This window comes from Neltuma alba, unplaced genomic scaffold, assembly GCF_004799145.2.
Source record: "Neltuma alba isolate B1F8T4 unplaced genomic scaffold, ASM479914v2 tig00011128_pilon, whole genome shotgun sequence".
NCBI lineage: Eukaryota > Viridiplantae > Streptophyta > Magnoliopsida > Fabales > Fabaceae > Neltuma > Neltuma alba.
This window is the reverse complement of record NW_021635864.1, coordinates 281,396-302,302: the sequence shown is the minus strand read 5'-3', so window position 1 is coordinate 302,302 and position 20,907 is coordinate 281,396. Positions and strand designations below refer to the sequence as shown.

Sequence of the window (20,907 nt, the reverse complement as noted above, 5' to 3'; positions counted from 1 at the left end):
TTCTTCCGGTCCAAAAAAAAAAAATCACTACTAGCCTCTCAAATTTACTATTTGCGCTCCTTATACCCGCCCTCAACCCACATAGAACTGATCATGCAAAATACCAAATAATAAATTTTAGGAACTAAACAAACGATGAAGGACAAAGGGGGTGGATTCGAAACTCTTGAAGAACAGGGACGAATTGTAAGATAAGTAGAAATTATGAGGGTCAAAAGTTCAATTTCATCTAATCAGATATATTGGGAAGGCTTTAGAAATTTTGTTTATTATGAAGAACTTGAAATTACGCCAAACGAATTCCCCTTCCTCTTCCTTCGACCCCTCCTTTTCCAGCAAATTACAGCACATGGCCTGTCGTGACAACTTAAAAAGTTAATATAATTTTTAGCTTTTCAAGTGTATTTTCTGATTTTATACTCTAAGTTTTAAATTATAGATTTTAGTCTCTTAATAAGTAAAATGTTCCAAGTTTTTATTTGATTATAGAACTAATATTTTAAATAAAAAAATTTGAGCAACCAAAACTTATGACTTGATACTTAAAAGACAGAAATAAAATGAAAATAGATATGAAGAACTGAAATTTATATCAACCTAACTTAAAATTGAACCTCAACCCCCAGACATAATCTATATTTATCAAATAATAACAGTTTGAAGCTTTTCAGTTTTCACATAATACCATGCATATTCATATCATATTTATCAATAGTCGATGCGACCCATAAAATAATCACGTCGTGATTGTTGGCTTGAGCAGCACCTGGCATGCGAAGGCAAGGCACACGAATCCGATTGCGGCGATGTAGGGGATGGCCCGTTTGGTTAATATGAACCTGTTCGAGGTCAGGATTAAAACATGAGATGGGACTTGAGTAAAAAGTATCGGCCCTGTTAAATTAGTTTAATATTTAATTTAGTTTCAAATATAATATTTTAATTTATTTTATCGTTTATATTTATTTACTTTTTTAATATAGTCGTTGTAATAATTGAATGTGTTATAAGTTTCATCAGATCGTAATTTTAACTAATACACATAATTAGTAATGATATTTTAGAAAAGACATTAATAATAGTATTTTAGAAAAGATAACATCTACTTAATAATTTTTTTAATTTACTTAAACTTATCGATTAGTTTTTATATTAAGAACAAATGGTAAACTAAGTACCAAAAGAGTGGCTTTCATTTGTGTGTGACGAACGAGCATTGTCATGGTTTTGTAAATCATATTCCTGTGCGAACGAACACTCGAACTTCAAATTAAAATATTCAAAACTGCCCTCTTTCACTCTGCTTTGTTAATACTCTCTTCCGATTCTTAATATAAAACCTATTTAACTAATTTGATTAGATTAAATAAGTTAGGTAAATTAGTTAATTATAAGAAATGTGACACATTTTCTTAAAATATATAATCATCTTTTTTAATACATCATCCCTCTCTTTTACTTGATTATGATTGAAGGAATATCTATAGGAGTAATTTAGAAAAAATTTATAAATATAAAAAATAAATCTTATATTTATGATCAAAATCAAAACCAACTCAACAATTGAGTCATAGTTTATTGAAAACGGAAAATCCTGCCGAAATTATATAACCACCCGCACGTTTTTTATTCTGCTTGAAGCTGTGAAAAAAAAAAATCCTCTAACATCACAAAATGCCGAAATTGGCATTATCCATCAGCCTCTTTTGTAACTGAACTTGTATCCCCCTGATTATTCACGTCTTTTTTCTTTTCCTTGAAGCTAAGAGAGACGTAGGGGGAACGACACGCTTACAGATATTAAAATTTTGGCAATCCATGAAAAAGGCAATCAACCTGAACTTGTATCCCTCGAGCAACTGTTATTCAGGATTCCCACCGTATAAATGCTGTCACGGTTTATTTCTTTTCAGTCTACTTCTTTTAATTTTCGGATGCCCATTTTGAAGGCAATCAACCAGTCACCGTGGAAGAAGATCCCAGCCCCGCTAACGGGCAGAGATTTTTCCAATCGGATCCCCCATTTCCTCTCAAACAGAAGCTCTACTTATTCTTCTCTCAAATTATCAATGAAAACATACAAAAACGGTTGCGTCGCTTCTGTCCGCCCAACAACTTGATGCCCTTCACATTTCCCGAGTTTTAGGCTTTGCTTGTCTTTTCTTTCACTCCGTCATTGTAACTGTTACTTTTGCCAACCAAAATTAATAATGGTGACAATAATAATAATAATAAAATCTTCTCTCCCTCGAGAAAAAAAAAAAACTTCTTTTCTTTCATTTTAAGTGTGAAAATGAAACCCATGGCTCGATGAATTCCCATCAAACCACCGTCTCATCTGTGTAATCCCTTCACAAAATGATAATTCGATTAATGACGTTCCTTCTCTTCTGAAAACTCGTTGTGTCCTCCTGTACATTACCGAAATTCTTATTTTCTTCCCTTTTTCAGTGTAACGAAAAAAGGGGATTAAAATTAAAATTTAAAAAAGTAAAAACAACAACCAAGAACGTTTTCCGAGTTGCCTGGGTTGCTCTGTCTCTCCCCACTCCGATTCATGCTGAGTTAGCTGAGCGGAGGCAGCATCATCCTTCTTTACTCGACCCTGCCCATTCCGATACTCTCACCACAGCGTTTCTAATGGCTTCCGTCTGAACACACAGACCATTCGGCTCTCTCCCAGACATGTAATTCCTCACTTCCTCTTTATCATCTCTTGCATCACCGCCAGAAAGTCGGAGCTGAAGAATTGTCTCTCCCAACCAAACTGATCATATCTCTGACCTGTAGGAGCTGGAACCACGCATTTGCTGCCATTGATGCTCCTACCGCTGGTGCAGCAGGCGCTGGCGACGGTGGACTTGGCGGGAACTGGGTCGGGCTGACAGGCTGTTTCGATCCGGATCCATGGTTGGAGGCCTCATCCGAACTGGATCAGGCAGTGACAGGCATAGTGATGTCGGTGGATCATGGGCGGAAGTGGCGGTTTCCGGTTGTTGGGTGCAGGGAACGGCGGCCGTGTTCCTCGCGAAGGGTCTGCAAACCCGCGTGGGAGACATAGCGGGCAAACTGGTATCGCTCAAATCGGATCCGGATGGGCTACTCGGGCTCAAGTACAAACAGGAGACGGCTGGGGCGGCACCGACACTGGCAGATCTTTTGAGAGGCTGGTGTTCATTGGGCTCGGGATCGAAAGGATCGGATATGGCGGAGCATTTCCTCTTGAGAGTGGAATTCCAGTGGTTTTTGATGGCGTTGTCGGTGCGACCGTGGAGTAAGCGAGCGATAGTGGCCCACTTGTTTCCGAACCTGGCGTGCGCTCTGATGATGGTTTCGTCCTCGTCGGGCGTGAAAGGCCGGTGCTCGACGTTGGGAGAGAGCTGGTTGCACCACCGCAAACGGCAGGACTTGCCGGATCGACCGGGAATGGACTTGCTGATGAGAGACCAGTTTCTAGGACCGTAACTCTGAACAAGTCTGTGCAAGGCTTCATCTTCTTCGGGACTCCACGGACCTTTAATACGATCGACGTCTTTCTTGAGGGAGGCCATGGAAATGAAAGCAGTTTGGGGGCAACACTAGTGTACTAGAGCTCTCTAGCTGGGCCTTCTGTTATCTATGTAAAAAGCCGAAAGGACGAGGAAAAACAGAAAAGAAAATAAATAATTTGATTAGGGGCATTAAAATGGGATTATAATTATAAATGACAAAATAAGGAGATTGGGCAAGAAGGGGAGTCAAAAATCAAAATGAGAAGAGAGGAAAGGAGAGAATTTATATACGAAGGAGATAAGGATGACTGGATGAACCGGTGGGAGTGAGGAGTGACGAGGATTGTTCCAGGCAACTCACTGGTCAGTTAGTATAGGATACAGCTGTCAGGGTGACACGCGTCAAATGGGAGTCTGTGAGAGTTACACGTATGGTCACGCTCTCGGCGCCCGTTAATGAGTGGCTATTCCTCCTTCCCGCTCCATCTCCCCCCTCGAAATATCTCCTCATTCCTTCTCTATCACGCTTTTCGCCCTCCCCTCTCTTTTCTCTCTCTCTCTTTTTTTTTGGGGTTTCCGGTTCCTCATATCATCCAATTTCTTTATTTTTGAATTTATTGATATAAATTCAAGTATTTTCTTTTAAGTTGGCAGAGAAAAAAGTATTGGTTCTTTTCACTTCTCATCTGCAGTCGACCCCTTAAAAAAAAACAGAGACAAAAGTGAGAGAATTCTTGGTTCTTCAACGGCATCTTTAAAAATGTTTCAAAACATTCATATATTGTTTTTGTTCACTGATATGAACGGATTTTATAATAAATTTGAGGGAATTTAATTGTCCATTACACTTTTGGGGGGGAAAAAAAGGAAAAAGAAAGCGTGTCCGCTCGGCCGTTAAACCATCACCCGAAAGCGCCCAAAAATAAAGCAGGCCTAATTAACTAGACATTAAACAATATTAATATTTAGCGTATGGCCCGGGAAAAAAACATAAGATACTAATATTATAGGAGAATAATGGAGAGAAGCCGAGGGCATGCGTGGGGGGCAGGATGGATGGTACAGGGAATAGCTTTTGACCGAAACAGGCTGGACAGCATTTTTAAGTGACCGAGAAAGAAGCAACACCCACGCAATTTCAATTGTATTTACGAAAAAGGGACAAAATTGATGAGCCTCCTTTCCAAAATGTTAAAAAAAAAAAAAATTGAAGGAGGCGCTGAACTGGCAAGGAAAACGACAAGGTTTTGAAAAGGGCGGAAGGGGGAGGACTAGGGAGGCGGGGTGAGTACAGGCTGTGAAGCCAATGAAAAGCGGAATAGTGAGCTCACCTTAGAACGGCCTGACTCGCCCCACTACTGCCTCGTGTCAGTTACTCTCGGAACGCCGCCCTCCTCCTCCTCTTCTCATTTACTCATCTGTTGTTATTTACGTAACATTTTCAACATATTTTATATTGACTAAAAAAATTTAAACTGTATTAATTTTTTTATTAAAATATAGTAATTTTTTAATTTTATTTCTATTTAATATATACTCCTTCAAAAACAATAACTATCTATATTATAGTTAATCAAGGATAATATAGTATGTTAATGGTAAAAATTTAATAAAATGATTTATATATAGAATAAAAAAATCTTTTTTCTATGTCTTATAAATAGAATCAAAGAATCAGTTGCATTTATTAATCCTGGTTCCTGGGCATCCATTCATGGGTAGAAGAATCCAACGTAATAGAAAGCTATATCACCCCTAAATTCCCCCTCTCAACACCACAAATTGCTTCATTATTGGCCCCTACAAACCCACCCGCCCTTCCAGAAATTACAAACGCTTCTCAACCGTGCATGCTTTTGTTACTCGAGTGAATCCCCTCCATTCAAGGAATATGAACATCACTACAACGCAGCTCTCCCCGGCACTTTCTTTTCAGAAACTATTACATTTTGGTATCATAAAAATTATGTTTTAAAAATATTTTTTATAAATTGAGATAAATTTATTCATATATTTATTTTATATATTATAAAAAAATTTTAAAACTATAAATTTTGATCCTATCTAGACACGTGCTCATCTTAAGTTTTATAACCGTTTGCTAAAGTCATGGGAATTTTATTTTAGGAATAAAATACTACAACAAAAGAAAATAAACCGAGCTCAAAACAAATGCATGCCCCTTTCTTTTTCTCTCTTTATTTGGGTGCGAGGGCGGTACCAAATGCGTGCATCCCAACCTGTACGATCTGTCGTCCTGTCTCGTCCCTGAAATGAGAAACTCCCACGTTTTCATGTCACGTGACTCGCCCCTTCCGTACCACGTTGATTGTTGAATTCAACCCACCGTCTATTTCCTCTTTTCTTTTTCTTTTTTTTTGGCCAGGCCACCGTCTGTTTCAAATCCTCCTATTACTACATCTTTCCAATTAATTCCCCAAAACAATAAACTACTAAGTGAGGAACCCCTTCTTCTCTAATCAAATGCAAAAATAGTATGTACAATTAAAATAATAATAAAACGTTGAATTTGAGGGCATTCTTCGAAAGCAGGAAAACATGGAAAGCAGACAAATAATTGACGTGCCCGAGAGTTGGATTGCTTTTTAGAAAGCTGAGTTGTGAGTTGCACTGTATTTCTGAGGGGGAAAAAAGATCTGGGACTACATATGCACAAGGGAAACCATATCCAAAAGTATTAGAGCCAGATTTAACAAATCTTAAAAGGCATAGTTGGTTTTAAAGATGAAGATCCGACCAAGCAGAAAAAGAAGAGTAATTACTATATAAAGTTCTTTAAGTTTTATCATTGTATTGCGAACAAGTACATAGAGCAATTTAAAATGAAATGTAAAGTTAAATAGAAATTATATTAAAAGGGTGTTTGGATAGAAATCAAATCATAATTTTAAAAATATTTTTACCATTTACGAAGTAAATATGTAAAAAAATTTATCTCATTTCACAGAAAAATACTTTTTTAATAATTGTCATACTAACAACGAGTTTTGATGGTTAAAAAAAAAGAGAAGCAAATGAAGTATTTTTGGGAGGGGGGTACAAGTTGATACGGAAGAGATTAAAGAAAGGAGGAATAAAGAGATTTGATTCTGATTGGAGTCTGACAGTCACATGATCTGGTAACCATCCGGTATACTTCCTCCTAACCAAAAGGAGCTTTCCATTCCATTTAATTGTGACCAATTTGCAAGCTCACTCATCTTTCTTGTCAGGCCCTTGTTCCTACCTCCGCCTCCTGTGCCCCGCCCTACCCTACCCTACCCTCCACCCCATACCCTTCCTCCTTAATTTAGCTTCCACCCTATTATTTATCCCTTCCCTTTTTCTTCGCCCTCATTATAAAATCCAAATAATTATATTATGCAATTTAATAAACAGTTAAGATTAATCAAAAATAATTAATAAGTAGAAAATATACATTTTTCTATATTTCGTAATGTGAGCAGCTCTGTTTAGATCAATTAAGGTAGCTGATTTTTTTTCATAATTATTATTCAAATATTTTTATATCAATTGCTTATGAATACAAAAGAAATAACCGTTTAATAATTGAAATAAATGGGAGGTGAAAATAAAAGCAACGTGGGTGATGTTGAGACGCGTCACTAAGCGTGGAGGAAAGGAACCCAAGGGCGGAGCTGGTGGGAGGCCGGGCCATGTTTGTTTTTGTTTGCTCAAGAGTGACAGCCGGCCCACTGCCGATGCCCTATGATATATTCTCACTTCTTCTAATTATAAAATTTTATTTATAAATTATAAACAAAACCTTATAATTAATACTAAATGTGATAGTATAAGCCTTCTTTCTATTTTATTTATAAGTTTTAAATTTTGAAAATAATACGATCTATTTTATAAGTTTTAATTTGAGTTTTTCTTTACATTTAATACATTTTTTTAATTTTGTTTTTAATTATTTTTTTGGTTATTATCTCTCTTATCATATTTTTCAGCACATTCTTTTTATTTTTTCTCATTTATTATAAGAGTATATTTAAAAATAAAAATATATTTCTAACATATTTATTGCTTCTAACTAATTTTAATTAATTGTTATTTATAAATTAATTATTTGAGATTTATAATAATAAACACAGGGGGAGTACTGTTGTTAACCAAAACGATTTTGTAGATTCAGACACTACATTTTTTTTTTGACCAGCCAGACACTAGATTAATACTCTACTTTTGTTTGAAAAAAATATTTCTTCAATTATGAACTTCGTCTTCCTGGGTTTGGTTCTGCGGTCTCTCCCTCTACATTTGACTTAATGGTACGAGTGGCAGAAAGTGTGTGATAATGTATGCCTCCACATAATCCAAAACCAAAAAAAAAAAAGAATCCGAAACTTTAACGGATGCAACCGTAGCACCGGAACCTGTCGTGCCACGTGGGGCCCTGCCAGCTATATCCCACTCCCGCCTCCTTCCCTCGCTCTCAAACGGAATCAAGCTCTCTCCAGATTCGTTTCTTTATTACGACTTCGGTGGGCCAACTTTCCTTCATTAATCCCGTAAAAATCACACTGCCCTCCCAATTCCAAATCAAAGACCATTCTTTACTTTAGCTTCAAAAAACAGTGGGAGGTAATGAAGTTAAAAAAAAATTAATTATTATGAAGTTTTAACAACAAATCAATCAGTTATAATTTTTTTATATTGAAATTTGTATTTTATACTTCTCAATTGTCAACAAATTTTAAAATAATTAAAAAGGTGTTTGGAAAGAGAAGAGGAGAAATCGGTGCAATTGATGTTTTAAGAGATCCCGAGAACCAAAATGCCGGGATGCTAATGCGGTGAGTCCCAGTGAAATAAAGGCCTGACGATTTTTTTTTTTTTAAAAAAAAAGAGGAATCAATCAGTGAATGCGTTGATATAAATTAAAACCGTGTTTCTCGTGCTGATGGCCGCATGACGCAACACGGGCAATCAAATGGCCGGTGAGATCCGTTAAGACAATTGACCACTACACGATCCTCAATCATGAGAATAATGGGCTTCATAAGATTACGAGAATCCAGGGTGAGCGTGACCAGATATTTTCAGTCAGCCTAATTTCTTTTATTTAACTATTTTTATCTTTGATATAAAAGTTTAATTAACTTTTATTTTAAGATATGTTTGGATTGTTCAATATTATTTTTAAAAGTACTTTTTCACAAATCGAGACAAATTCCTCCACATATTTACTATGTATACCATAAAAATACTTTTAAAATCATAGTTTTGTTTTTACCTAAACATCCCTTTAGTCTTGAATATAAGATCCAAATCTATTTTATCTCTCATATTTATTCTTTTTTTAAGATAGTTTTTGTGATAATAATAGTTTTAGCTAACACATTTGATTAGTAAGGATATTTTGAAAAATATAACACATATTTATTACAAATAACTAACTTAATTAGTCTTCTTAAAGACTAATTCATATAAATTAATCAACTAGTTTTTATATTAAAAAGACAGAAATGTAAATACAAGATCTATATAAATTAATTACATACACATATATAAACATGTCAATCTCAGAACCCACACTGTTACTTTGCCTAATTTCTCATTTATCAAGAGTCACCTGTCTCTGCCCCCACTGTCTGTTATCGTAAAGTTAAAATGTAATTAATCACATCACTGGGGAGGCAGGCACTACTCAGATCTATATAAATTATTCGTGGAGTGCATTACAGCCAGCAATAGCAGTGTTGTTATGCACGTTTATTAACTGAGTTGACTGACCTAAAGCACGCAAAAAGCCAAGCATGTCCCCATCCATTTTCAGACAAATCTGCTTCCCCGCCTCAGAGTTACAGTTTCGACACGTCCGATTCTGAGATTGCTTGGCATGGGGCCCCGGGGGCGCCATACAAACCTCCTCACGTCTCATTTATTTGCAACCACCCACCACCACGCTTCAAATTGCATTTAATTATCCCAATGCACTTTTCCCATGTGATACAGTCCTCTCCTCCTATTCATAGTACAGAGAGAAATTATTTTTATCCTATTTATAGAGTATTAAAATTTTTTTGTATAAATATATAATTTTACCCCTTATTTATTATTGTGTTGATTTTGTTCACATGAGATATAAAATATTGTTAAATTTTAAATAAAATTTAATGTTTCTCTTAATCTATATGAAACATGTTGAAAGTGACTTATAAATAGGATCAGAAAAATATATTCCAAATGATACATTCTCATATAGACTCTCAAAGCACCACCTCATTTACATACTACCCAGTTAAAACACCTCAAATCACTTAATTTCAATGCTAACTGGCATCCACTTAATTTCCATTTTATTGGTAAAAAAATCAATTGTTTTGTTGGGACCATGCAAAAATTCATCCGCACCAAATGTCAGAGGAAAAGATTATGTTATTAATAAAAAGTTTATAATATAATGAGACGTTGAGGAAGTGGGCATGGGCGTGGCCGGTTGGTCGGCCCGGCCCAGATTAAGAGGGGATGGTGCGTGGCTGCAGATCTTTAAATGTGATCCAGGTGGTCGCGTTTCTGAAGAACAAGGCCGTCACGGGGCATGGTTCACACTGGACAAGTGTCCTGCATTGACATGGGTGTCCTTTTTGTCTTTACATTGTTAATTTCTGTGGTCCTCGATTTGTAGATTTTTATGTTGAGACCAATGAGTTCTGAAACTCAAGTAGAACTGGCCAATCTGACGGATCATCCAACAAATCAAGCTTTGTAAAAGACCGAAACATGCACATAGTACTGTGGCTATCCATCATAAAATATTGAAATCAACAATGGCGCATCTCAAAACCCCAGACGTTTTTCACTGGAAGAATCGTACTTTCGTCCCCAAATTATATAAATATAACATATAATTGACTGCTAACTTGATGATTAAAAACGTTCTTTCGTTAGAGCCTCGTTTGTAATCGAAAAATAAGACCTTATAATTATGATTGGAAATAATATTATAAAAGCTGTAGTTCAAGATAAGTTTTGTTCCTGCAGTTGCACATCATTTCTCGACCTGAATTATAACACTAAACTTTTGAAGATTAAATCGGTGTCATTAAATACCAGTGTGTGTGTGTGTGTGTTTTTTTTTTTTTTTAACGTGACATCAATAATCATCAGTGAAAACTTACTGCTTGCACTCCCATAAGCGCCTGGTTTTATTCAACATTCAAAGCATGTTCGGTAAATGAACTAAAGCAAGCAGATATTCTCATTCGTACCACTGGGCTTCTTAGTCATGACGGGAAATCTTAAAACTACAAGTCCGCTTTTACTTTGATCAATGATGGGCTTAGCCACGTGAAACTCCTCATACAGTGTCCCATTTTCAAGACTTGTAACGTAACTCCATAAATTAAGTAACAGAGTTGGGTCTAGTAAAAGAAATTAATCTCTCACATTATGAGGAGTTAATATTTGATTTACTTATATTTAGCAGCGGCCAATAGTGCCATTAGAAAAGTGAAGTTATATTTGACTTTGATTGATGTCAATTTGAGCCAGGCATGCTCCAAACAGAAGCAACTATCCCAAAGGTATATCCTACATTTACACGAGCATAAAACTCAGCATACCACATTTAAGTGGCTAAAACACCTTCTACTATTATCACAGTATATAATATTGAAAATTTACTGTAATTTTGATGTAAGTTTCCCAGGAAAATGCTGCATGGGGGGCGCCTCACGCATAAGCCCAAAATGTTTGATGTGGAAAGAGAGTTTATTATCCCTCGTACGCACGCACGCACATCGGCAGCAAGAGGAGCCTAAGAATTGGTGAACAAACTGTGAGATGCTATGCTAATAATTGACTTAATCAGGAGAAGTTAAGATCGTTACCTTGCGTTATACAAAATAAGTAGGTAAAAAAATTTGTGTCAAATTGCGTAAAAAACATTTTTCTTAAAGAAGTTTATAGGGGTTTTCCAAACAAATTGATATCCAGTAACAGGTACATTAGTTTCGTTTTTGTGCTTTAATATAAAACTGACAAATAATATATTTAATTTTCCAGACTGGGCTGGGGCCACGCCTGTGGGGGGCTCCTGGTTTCTAATGGCAGCATTTGCGTGATATGAGGCGTCAAACATTTTGGTAAGCCTAGCGTCCCCATCTTCCAACTCTTGATGATTACTACTTTCGTTGGTTTCTGCATGTCTCCTTTCGTGCTTCTTCATTTATTCTTTCACCGACATACAATGCCAAACTAGCCTGTACGATCCTGATGTCTATGGCATTCTAAACCGGAAAAAAAAAAAAAAAAACACTTTGTTTGGCAATATTCTCCAATGGGCTCTTCCATGGATAAGTCACCACCACATGATCATTCTCCCTCCAAAGAAGCTAATAATAGTTTGATTTTAATTTAAGACAAATAGACAATGATATTGTAAAAAAAAAGTTATTAATATCCAACAGTATACGAAACAGATGGTCATCTACAATGCAGTAGTGTTCAGTGTAGTTAATTAGATCCACAGCAAGTGAATCACGGAGACTCGACACCTAACATAAAATCATAGTGCGCTTTTTGGTTTTGTCCGGAAAGCACGGCATATAAAACTCCCTTCGTCATTGAACTTGCATTGCCAAATCATTCGAACCAAGCAGCCTTTTTATCCCTTTTTTAAAGATCAAACTATCCGGGTCTAACAGCTCTTTCTATGTGTTCTTGGCTTGTTCCTGCTACATTTGATCAGCTAATGCATAAATAGAAGGGGAAGGCAATATTCACAGCTGACATAGCTTCAAGCGTTAACCAAATTCTGCCTAACGCCAAAGGAATTATATGGCAACCCGCGAAGTAATGATGTTTGTGTATCAAAAGTTTTGGGAAAATGTGCGCAAGTTGCATACGATGTCATAGATTGCACATAAAAACCTCAAATATGATCATGTATTTAGATAGGCCAACATGTATGCCAACAGGGTCGCGCGATATGGTCATCAGATGCAAAATAACATGAAGATAATCATGCTAGAGCCATCACCACCGAACTGTAGGATTCTTAATTGCGAGGCACGACTTGTCTTATGGTCTTGCATAGTTGTTTAACTGTTGGTTTTTTCTCTCCTCTTGCACTGAAAAAAGTCCAACTGATTCAAGTGGAAGCTTCTGTCATGGGGTCTTTTATGATGGAGTCGAGTCAATTTTAGTGTTTTAGAAGTTTCTGTGCAGAAGGAAAGTGAAATTTTTTATAAAGGAGCAATGTGCAGCCCAGGCAAAACGAAACTTCAGTTGCTGATGATATTCTTACTGCGAAAAGACATCACTTACTGAAACTGTAACGGCAGCTAATTGTACCTTGCGAAGTACAAGTAACTAATATGATTAGAATCTATAACTAATTGCGTATACTCAAAATGTTAGCGGTGGATCTTAAAATGACGAACAGTGTAGCAAGAAATCAACACTATATGTGGGCGAATATTAATGTACAAAAGGAAAACGGGTATCCCGAGGAATTCCTCCATGAGGTCCAAAAGCGGATGGGGAAAGGGAGGCAGCAGGAGATTGCAGATTTGGGCCATGTTCTTATTGGGCCGTCAAATTGCACAAACATGAGCGTCAACGGTTGGTAATCATTGATGAAAATGATGATGTCCCTTCTGTCTGTAGCGGTTCTTGTTCGTTTCAGTATAGGACCATAGGTAACGTCCTTTCGTGGCTTCAAGCGTTAAATAAATACTTCCAATTCTTCATAATTGCTTTCGTTCCTTTCTGCATGTCTCCTTGCATGCTCCTCCTTTACTTGGTATAGGCCAAGCTTGCATCCAGCCTAGCCAGCCTGACAGAAGTTAACAATCTTAATCTCTGTGATTTGAAAGGCACTCGGTTCACGATCTTCGATGGGCCATTCCTCCGATTTTCTTTTCTCCTCTTCCTTTCCTTTTTTTCTCTTTTAGCTTTTGTCTTCAAGCAAGTTAAAGAAAAACAGTTGTAAATTTAAATTTGTTCAAGATATCATTTGGGATAATATTAGAAAGAAATTATTCTAATCTTAGCATATTTATGGAGCAGATGGTTTTCCACCGCGTTATCAGGTATATAGGACAAGTCAAGCAGGCAGAGGTTCCTGTGTTGGAAGCAGGGATATAATATTCCCACATATGATTGAGGTTTTTTGTCGTTGGAGGTTGATTCGGTCATTAGACTTGGGTTGCCAAATTATTTAAATTAAATGAGGCTGTTCTTTGCCATTTAAGGACGAATCCGGCGGGGAGATTAAATATCAAATACAGGTGTAACTGCCATTTCGTGCACACTTGGTTGCCACGTTAGATTTATGAACACATGATGAGCAGAACCAGCAATGTTGATATGGACATGCACACGGAAATATAATACTAAAAAATAAAAAGGAGGGACATGGGGAGGAGGTGGAATCAGGGGAAGGGAAGATTCAGGGGAGAGAGGAGTTCAAGAGGAGATCAAACTACCCAACGTCAAAGTGCATTAATGCCTAATTAAAGGATTGCGTCTAAAGTCAGATGAAGACAGCATTAGGAGTGGGAAGCTACCAGGCAATGACACGGGGACGAGGGTGTTGGGGAAAATATCTGCAGGGGCCTGGAAGGAGAAATAGAATTGTTTTTTGCTTAGAGAGGCGAAGGGAGCTCCGAAGGAGTAGGTGCCAACGGAAAGCAAAGTTGACACGGCTGGTCAAGAGTCATCAGGCATCTTCTCTGTGCTGTGCTCATAATGCAGACAATTTTCAGGGACAACCACCCCCCCCCCAAAAAAAAAAAAGTGGTCTTCTTTTTAAGATTTTAGGGGCATCTGCCCCTACCACCGCTCCATATATTTTGTCTCTACTCCTTCTCTCCTTATTATTTGTTCTTTTTTCTAGTATTTTGGTACGACTTTGGAAAATATTGGTCCATGGTTAAATTGTCAACAAAAATTTTAAAAATTTTCAACTTCACTCTTATTGTGATTAAAAGGTATCCGAAATATCCACTTATAGTTTGAGAGACAACTATTAAAATTTTGAGGCAAAAAATGTAAAAAGTTATTAAGTGCACATTTAGGATGGGTACTCTGCATACTCTCCATATCTTCTGTTTATACACAATATCCTCGGTTAATTATATTTGAATGGCTGAGAAAGGAATTTATAAATGCTTTATATATTTGGCCGAATACTTTGCATTTATTATAATAATTAACATAACCTCCAAAGCAAGATCACAATGCTTGTTTAAAATATTGACCACATGAATAAGGCATCTGATTTAATTAATACTCTTCCGGTCCTAAATATAATACTATTATAATCCTAAATATAAGACCCTTATATTTAGGATTGGAGAAGTAGTATTACTATTAGCAGTCATTTAGGCTTAAAACAAATGGACAAAGGTAATTGAGTGCAGCAAGAAAATATTAAAATGGCGGAAATCCCGTGGGGATTCCAGCCCATGCATTTCATGAAATACTACTATATTGCATGCGAGTGCTCTCCCCTTCCAATATGATAATCATTTTAAGGATTCTCACACACACCAGAAAATTATCAAATAAGTTGAATTGTAATAAAATTTTATATGAATAGCATAATAAAAAGTCAGCAAAAATTAGGCATAAAAATTATACTCCCTCCGTTCTTTATTATAAGAGACATTTGATGCTTATAACATGTTCTTATATATAAGAGACACTTAAAAGTTGTCTCTATTTTTTTGTGTTGATTTTCTATTTTACCCATATTTATTGTCTCCAACTCACATTGTCTCCCTCCCACTTCTCTTTCTTTTAATAATTTAATTCTTCTTTCTCATGCTCTCTCTCCTTATTAATGAGGGTATTTTTGGAAAGAAAAATATGCTTTTTACACATTGATTGCTCTTAACTAATTTTAACTGTTTTTTTTTATCAACGTAATTCGGTTATTCGTATCTTATAATAAAAAACGGAGGGAGTAATTTTAACGCAGCACTCGTCGCCCTAGTGAGGGAGTGAGTACAGAAAACAATGCTGCAGACTCGCTTTTGTTGGCTCATCAGATTCATTTTGGCGAGTGATGTGGACCCGTGTCGTCTTCTCCAATACTACGTTACTGTCAGGCAGCAAGTGGCTGAACGAAGATTGGTGTCATTTTTTGTTTCGGGGGTACTATAGTAAAACCGTAAAAGGACAAGCTAATGTATATTTGCGAAGCCTTCTTATTCTAAATGTAAAATTCTTATACATATTAGTATAAAGATCTTATATTTAAAACTGAAAAAATATAAAAATATTATATTTAGAATTGAAAGAGTAATGCGTTCTTAAGAGACCCCACCGCAACAGGACCACTTCCATATGCCTTGTCGGGGCGGTCAGAGGGAAATGAATAATGCCCCCCAACCGGGCTTGCTTTATAAGCGCAAAACGCAAAAGCATCATGAGTCCACAACAATACACAAACAGGAGAGGGAGAAAAGGCTCAAAGGGAGATGAATCTACTGCTCAATTTTATTTGAATAAAGAGAAAATTCCCTATTATTTGACACTTGCTTACATGTTCAGAATCACAACTAGCAGATTCTAGGACCCTCGTTAAAAAGAGAAGGTTAAGTAAAGGAGGGTGGCAGCCACGCGCCCGGGATTCCATTTCCAAACCAACAAACTCGAAGTGGTACAGAGTTCATTCCCAGATTCCAACCTCCATGAAGCCGTCCTCCGTGGCACAGCCCCTGAACATGCCGTTACAGTTGAACCCGTAGGCCACTTCTCCGGTATTTGACACGGCGATCAGGCCCGCCTTGCCTTCGTCCAGCCTCTCCTTGATCACGAAGTCCACCGCTTCTTGCAGGCCCAGCCCTTTGTACTCCATCACCGCCCCCACCTCACGCGCCAGGGTTCCGCGTATGATGGCTTCACCCTCTCCTGTGCACGATACCCCACACAGGTCACACGCGTAGGTCCCTGCCCCGATCAGGGGTGAGTCACCGATCCTGCCGCTCATCTTGTTCATGAGCCCACCCGTGGACGTGGCAGCAGCACACCTTCCCTTGCCGTCCACCACCACGCACCCCACCGTCTCCGGCGCGTACACGCTGATCGGCAGCCCGTTCATTTGCAGTGGACTCTCAACCCCGGAGCCGCACGTCTCGTATCCCGCCGTTGGAATCCTGTAGTCAAACTGCATTCCCCGAATATCCCAATGGATTCCGTCAACGCTCTTTCTCATCATTAATAAATTAATAATAATCAATAAGTCGAATAAAAGCCGCCAGACAATTCGATCACGTACCAAAATAGCATTCGCTTCCTTTGCCAGCTTCAGCATGCCCACATTCTCAGGGGTGATGAAGTACTCATTTTCCACCAGCTCCACACCCTGCATCAATCCCAATCCCTTTTACTCTTCTTTCCAGTACCACAAAAATCACATCAGATCATTGTTACCCCCCCACCCCAAAAAAAAAAAAAAAAGCTCTTTGTTGTTAAACCAATCCTGTCCACCAATATTCCATCTTTTCTATATCTTTATTAAAGAATATCATGAAAAATAAAAAGAAAAAGGAAATGAATCCACGGGACCCGCCCAAAAAGCATCAGACTACTCCTGAGAAACATATGACGGACAGAACTCAAATTGAACAGGGCTTCTGCCGATGAAGAAAGCCGAACCTGTTGCCTTGCGAATTCTTCAGCACCGTTGAAAGCCAGGTACGAATGGGGGGACCTCTCCATTACGAGTCGGGCCAACGAAATAGGGTTTTTCACGGTGGTAACACCCGATACGGCGCCGCATCTTCTTTTCGGGCCGTCCATGATGCTGGCCTCCATTTCCACCGTCCCCCTCTCTGTCAGCGCAGATCCACGGCCAGAGTTGAACAGAGGATCTGTTTCCAGTTCCCTCACCTATGCCCAAGAAAGAAGAAAAACTTTAACGCCGATCCTCGGCAAAAGCAGAACGAAAAACGCGCGGTAATGGCATAAAAACGTTCAATTTTTCATTTTAAAGGGAATAAAATGAAGAATGCCCACAGTATCTGAATTAAACCATGCATAGCCTGTGGATGGCATATGGGGGATTCAGACGCTTCAGAATAGACATTGCGACTACATTTATAACATGCACAACAACAGAGAATGTGATGGGAGCGTGTGGAGAGAGGAAGAGAGATTTGAAACAGGGGAAGGAGGAAATGCAGGGTGAAAGGGTGAGAGAATACATACGACAAGTTCGACGACATCGATGGCGGGAAGATTGGCACGAAGAGCAGAGATGCCAAGATGGAGACAGCGAGTAAGGAGTTGCTTGGCTTCCTCCTGACGCTGGGGTGGGAGATTTGGGTCGACACCAGCGCCGCCATGCACCGCGATAGCCCAACCTCCCATCTCTTTCTCCCTCTTGTTGTCTCTGCCCTCACAAGTTTGTGTGTCACTGCAAATGGCCGAGGGTTGGCAGCGGTTTTATAGACAGTTTCGGACTTGAAAGCAGTATTGTGTTGGAATTAAATTGGAATGGCCCGACCCTCCAACAATACGGTCGATTTATACTTTCTACCGGCTATCCTAAGCTAAATATGCAAACTTATTTTTGCCAGCGGCTAAGTATACAAACTGCTTAACCAATGTTTAAAAAAATTATAAAATTTCAATTTCAGGATGAAATTTTTCACATAGAGAGGTAAAGGTCAGAAACCAATAAATGATACTACTCCTGATTTTTAATATAAGATCTTGTTTGACTTTTATTTTAATCCTAAATATAAGACTCCCAATCCACTTTATCTCTCAGATTTATGTATTTTTTTCAATGTAGTCATTCTAACAATGATAGTTCTAACTATTACACTTGATTAGCAATGATACTTAAGGAAAGAAAACACCTATTTATTACAAATAATTAACTTAATTTTTTTTCTCAATCTCTTCAAATTAGTCAACTAGTCTTATAATTTGAACCGAAGATAGTACTAAACAAATGAGTGAGAAAAAATTAGGCAAATGTGATATAAGAAAATAATATTTAATTTGATATGAGGGAGACAGAGTAGATTATATTAATTAAAATCATATACTTAGAATTAAAACAAATTCATCTCTTTTTTCAAATAAAAGGCAAAATGAGATTAACAATAAATCAGATGTGTTACAGTGGGAGCTGTATAAAAGTAAGGGAGGGAGGGAGGGGAAACAGCAAAAGTAACAGGATAGATAACACCATAACAACGGACAACTTTAAGGATTACATCTGCGCAGGTTAAAGTCAGCGAAGAGGCCGAGATTCTGTTCTTCTTGATGTTAATCACTTGCAAGGAAGGCAAGTGGAATCCTGATTCAGCTATCAGGATTGTAACAAAGATCAGAAAAGGGCGTCTCCGAAGCAAGAGAAGATAAAAAATTTTGGTTCACTTGTAATCCTTCTCCGGCTAAACAAATTCATCAGTTAGCTCCATGTTTTGGATCGAAGTATTTATATCTGTATGTTCTGATTCTTATATAAGCGTAAAAATTAATATACTCCTCCGGTCCTAATTATAACACCCAATTGACTTATTTGAGGAGATTAAGGAAGTAAGTTAAGTTGGTTATTTATAATAAATAAGTATTGTCATTCCTAAAATATCCTTGCTAATTAAGTATATTGGCTAAAATTATCATTATTAGAAGGATTATCTTGAAAAAAAATGCATAAATATAAGAGACAAAATGGATTGAGGTTTTATAATTATGACCAAATAAAAAGTTAAACGAAATCTTATAATAAGGACCGGAGGAGTAAATGATTTGGCATGCACATTGGAACCAACCAGCCTGGGCTGGCTTTCCATTTTTAAATAGATAGATTTTCGCACTCACTGTTGGTGCGATTTGCTGTGCGTGTTTTTCTCAGTATTTTTGAAAATTACAAAAGAATTAAAATATGAAAAGTTACCAACAACAACATACGATGTGGGAGTACCTATTTAAGACCGAACATAAAAAGGAATCCAAATAATTTAACGAGGAAGTGCCAGGTGGGGTGTGGGAGAGTGTGACTCGCACAGAGGAAACCTTCTGGCATCGACAAGTGGGATGGCCCCATCAATTACGAAATTGCCCCAGTCTTCTAGATTCCCCCTGAGGCGAAACCCATGCCCGAACCGGCTTGCTTTTTTTCCTCCCTCAAACTTTCCCCTTTTTCCATCCTCCCATGAGGGAAAAAAACCGTACCGGACCAGTTGGTACAGAAATTGATGAAGCGCCTAAAGTCAGGTTTGATTCATAGTTTAAATTAAGAACTGATTCGGATTAGAGTGAACCTATCAAACCAGGATGAAACAGTAAGAATAATTATATTATTACCTCCTGTTTTTAATATAAAACGTCGTTTGACTTTTATTTTGACCCATACTATAAGAACTCAATCCACTTTATCTCTTATATTTATATATTTTTTTCTCAAAATAGTCTCTCTAATAATGGTAGTTCTAGCCAATAAATTTGATTAGTAATGATATTTTAGGAAAGACAACACCTATTTATTACAGATAACTAAGTTAACTTATTTCCTTAATCTCCTCAAATTAGTCAACCAGCTCTTATAATTAGAATTGGAGATAATATTATTGATTCTACTTTTTACTCAATTCTTACTATCCTAATCAATATAGATTTAAATGAACTTTAATAATAATTTTGATATCAGTAATTATTATTTTTAATTATTGAGAAGCCGTAAAGTTGAACATTCTCAATATTATTGTGATTTAGTGTCTCCTCCTTTATTTTTTTTTTTTCATTGGTCCCTCCACACGCTCCTCGATCACCACCACCGCCTACTGCTTTCATATTTTATTATTATTGATAATTAGTACATATTTATTTATTATTATTATTTTGAATCTGGGGTGCAATTTTTTCCTGGCCACGCTTCGTATCTGGGAGATTCATCTTTGGAAAGGAATCCTCGTGGTTTTTGCCAATCGCTGGTGCCGACCGCAGACACCACTGTCTCGAAGAGTCAAACTCCGTGGCTCATGTGAATCTTTTGAGATGCGATGTGGCCCCCACCCCGCAAAAGGCAAAAAATTTCTTTATTTTTTTTAATTTCAATGTCCCGAGTAGATTACTTTCTTTATAAATTTTCTTCTACTCTTTTGTCTCCCGCTCCCCTCTGATCCTTCTATTACGCGAATATGAAAATAATGATAATTGTCCTTTTTGAACTTTGCCTAAATTTTTAATTTATCCCTTTATCATTTTTTTAAAAAATTTACCCTGATGCTCGGGATGCGCCCTTCAGAAGTATCTAGCAGTAATAATATAATATTTAAATAAAGATTCCCCTCGTTTCTCTGATATTTTTGTCTCTTGGCCCATTTCTTTTGTTTTCCCCCTTATTATACTTTTTGTTATATATTCACGCGCCTTTTTTCCTTAATCACTGGCTTCAGATATTTAAAACAGCATATTA

At 37.3% G+C, this 20,907-nt stretch overlaps 1 protein-coding gene, 1 long non-coding RNA gene and 1 pseudogene across 2 annotated transcripts; all 3 read right to left on the bottom strand.

Moving 5' to 3' along the window:
• Positions 1 to 1,934: 1,934 nt before the first annotated feature.
• Positions 1,935 to 18,660, bottom strand: LOC114761661 (uncharacterized). Its single transcript, XR_003742178.1, has 3 exons — positions 18,647 to 18,660; positions 18,360 to 18,371; positions 1,935 to 2,188 (listed from the first exon to the last, which is right to left on the bottom strand). It is a non-coding gene; the product is annotated as an uncharacterized LOC114761661 (long non-coding RNA).
• On the bottom strand, positions 2,258 to 3,728 carry LOC114761660 (transcription factor MYB44-like; annotated as a pseudogene).
• On the bottom strand, positions 15,946 to 17,891 carry LOC114761659 (probable isoaspartyl peptidase/L-asparaginase 2). The gene is made up of 4 exons (XM_028951074.1): positions 17,682 to 17,891; positions 17,130 to 17,363; positions 16,750 to 16,836; positions 15,946 to 16,638 (listed from the first exon to the last, which is right to left on the bottom strand). Exons 1-4 carry the CDS (start codon positions 17,841 to 17,843, stop codon positions 16,141 to 16,143), a joined length of 981 nt encoding a protein of 326 aa, XP_028806907.1. The 5' UTR covers positions 17,844 to 17,891; the 3' UTR covers positions 15,946 to 16,140.
• Positions 18,661 to 20,907: the final 2,247 nt, after the last annotated feature.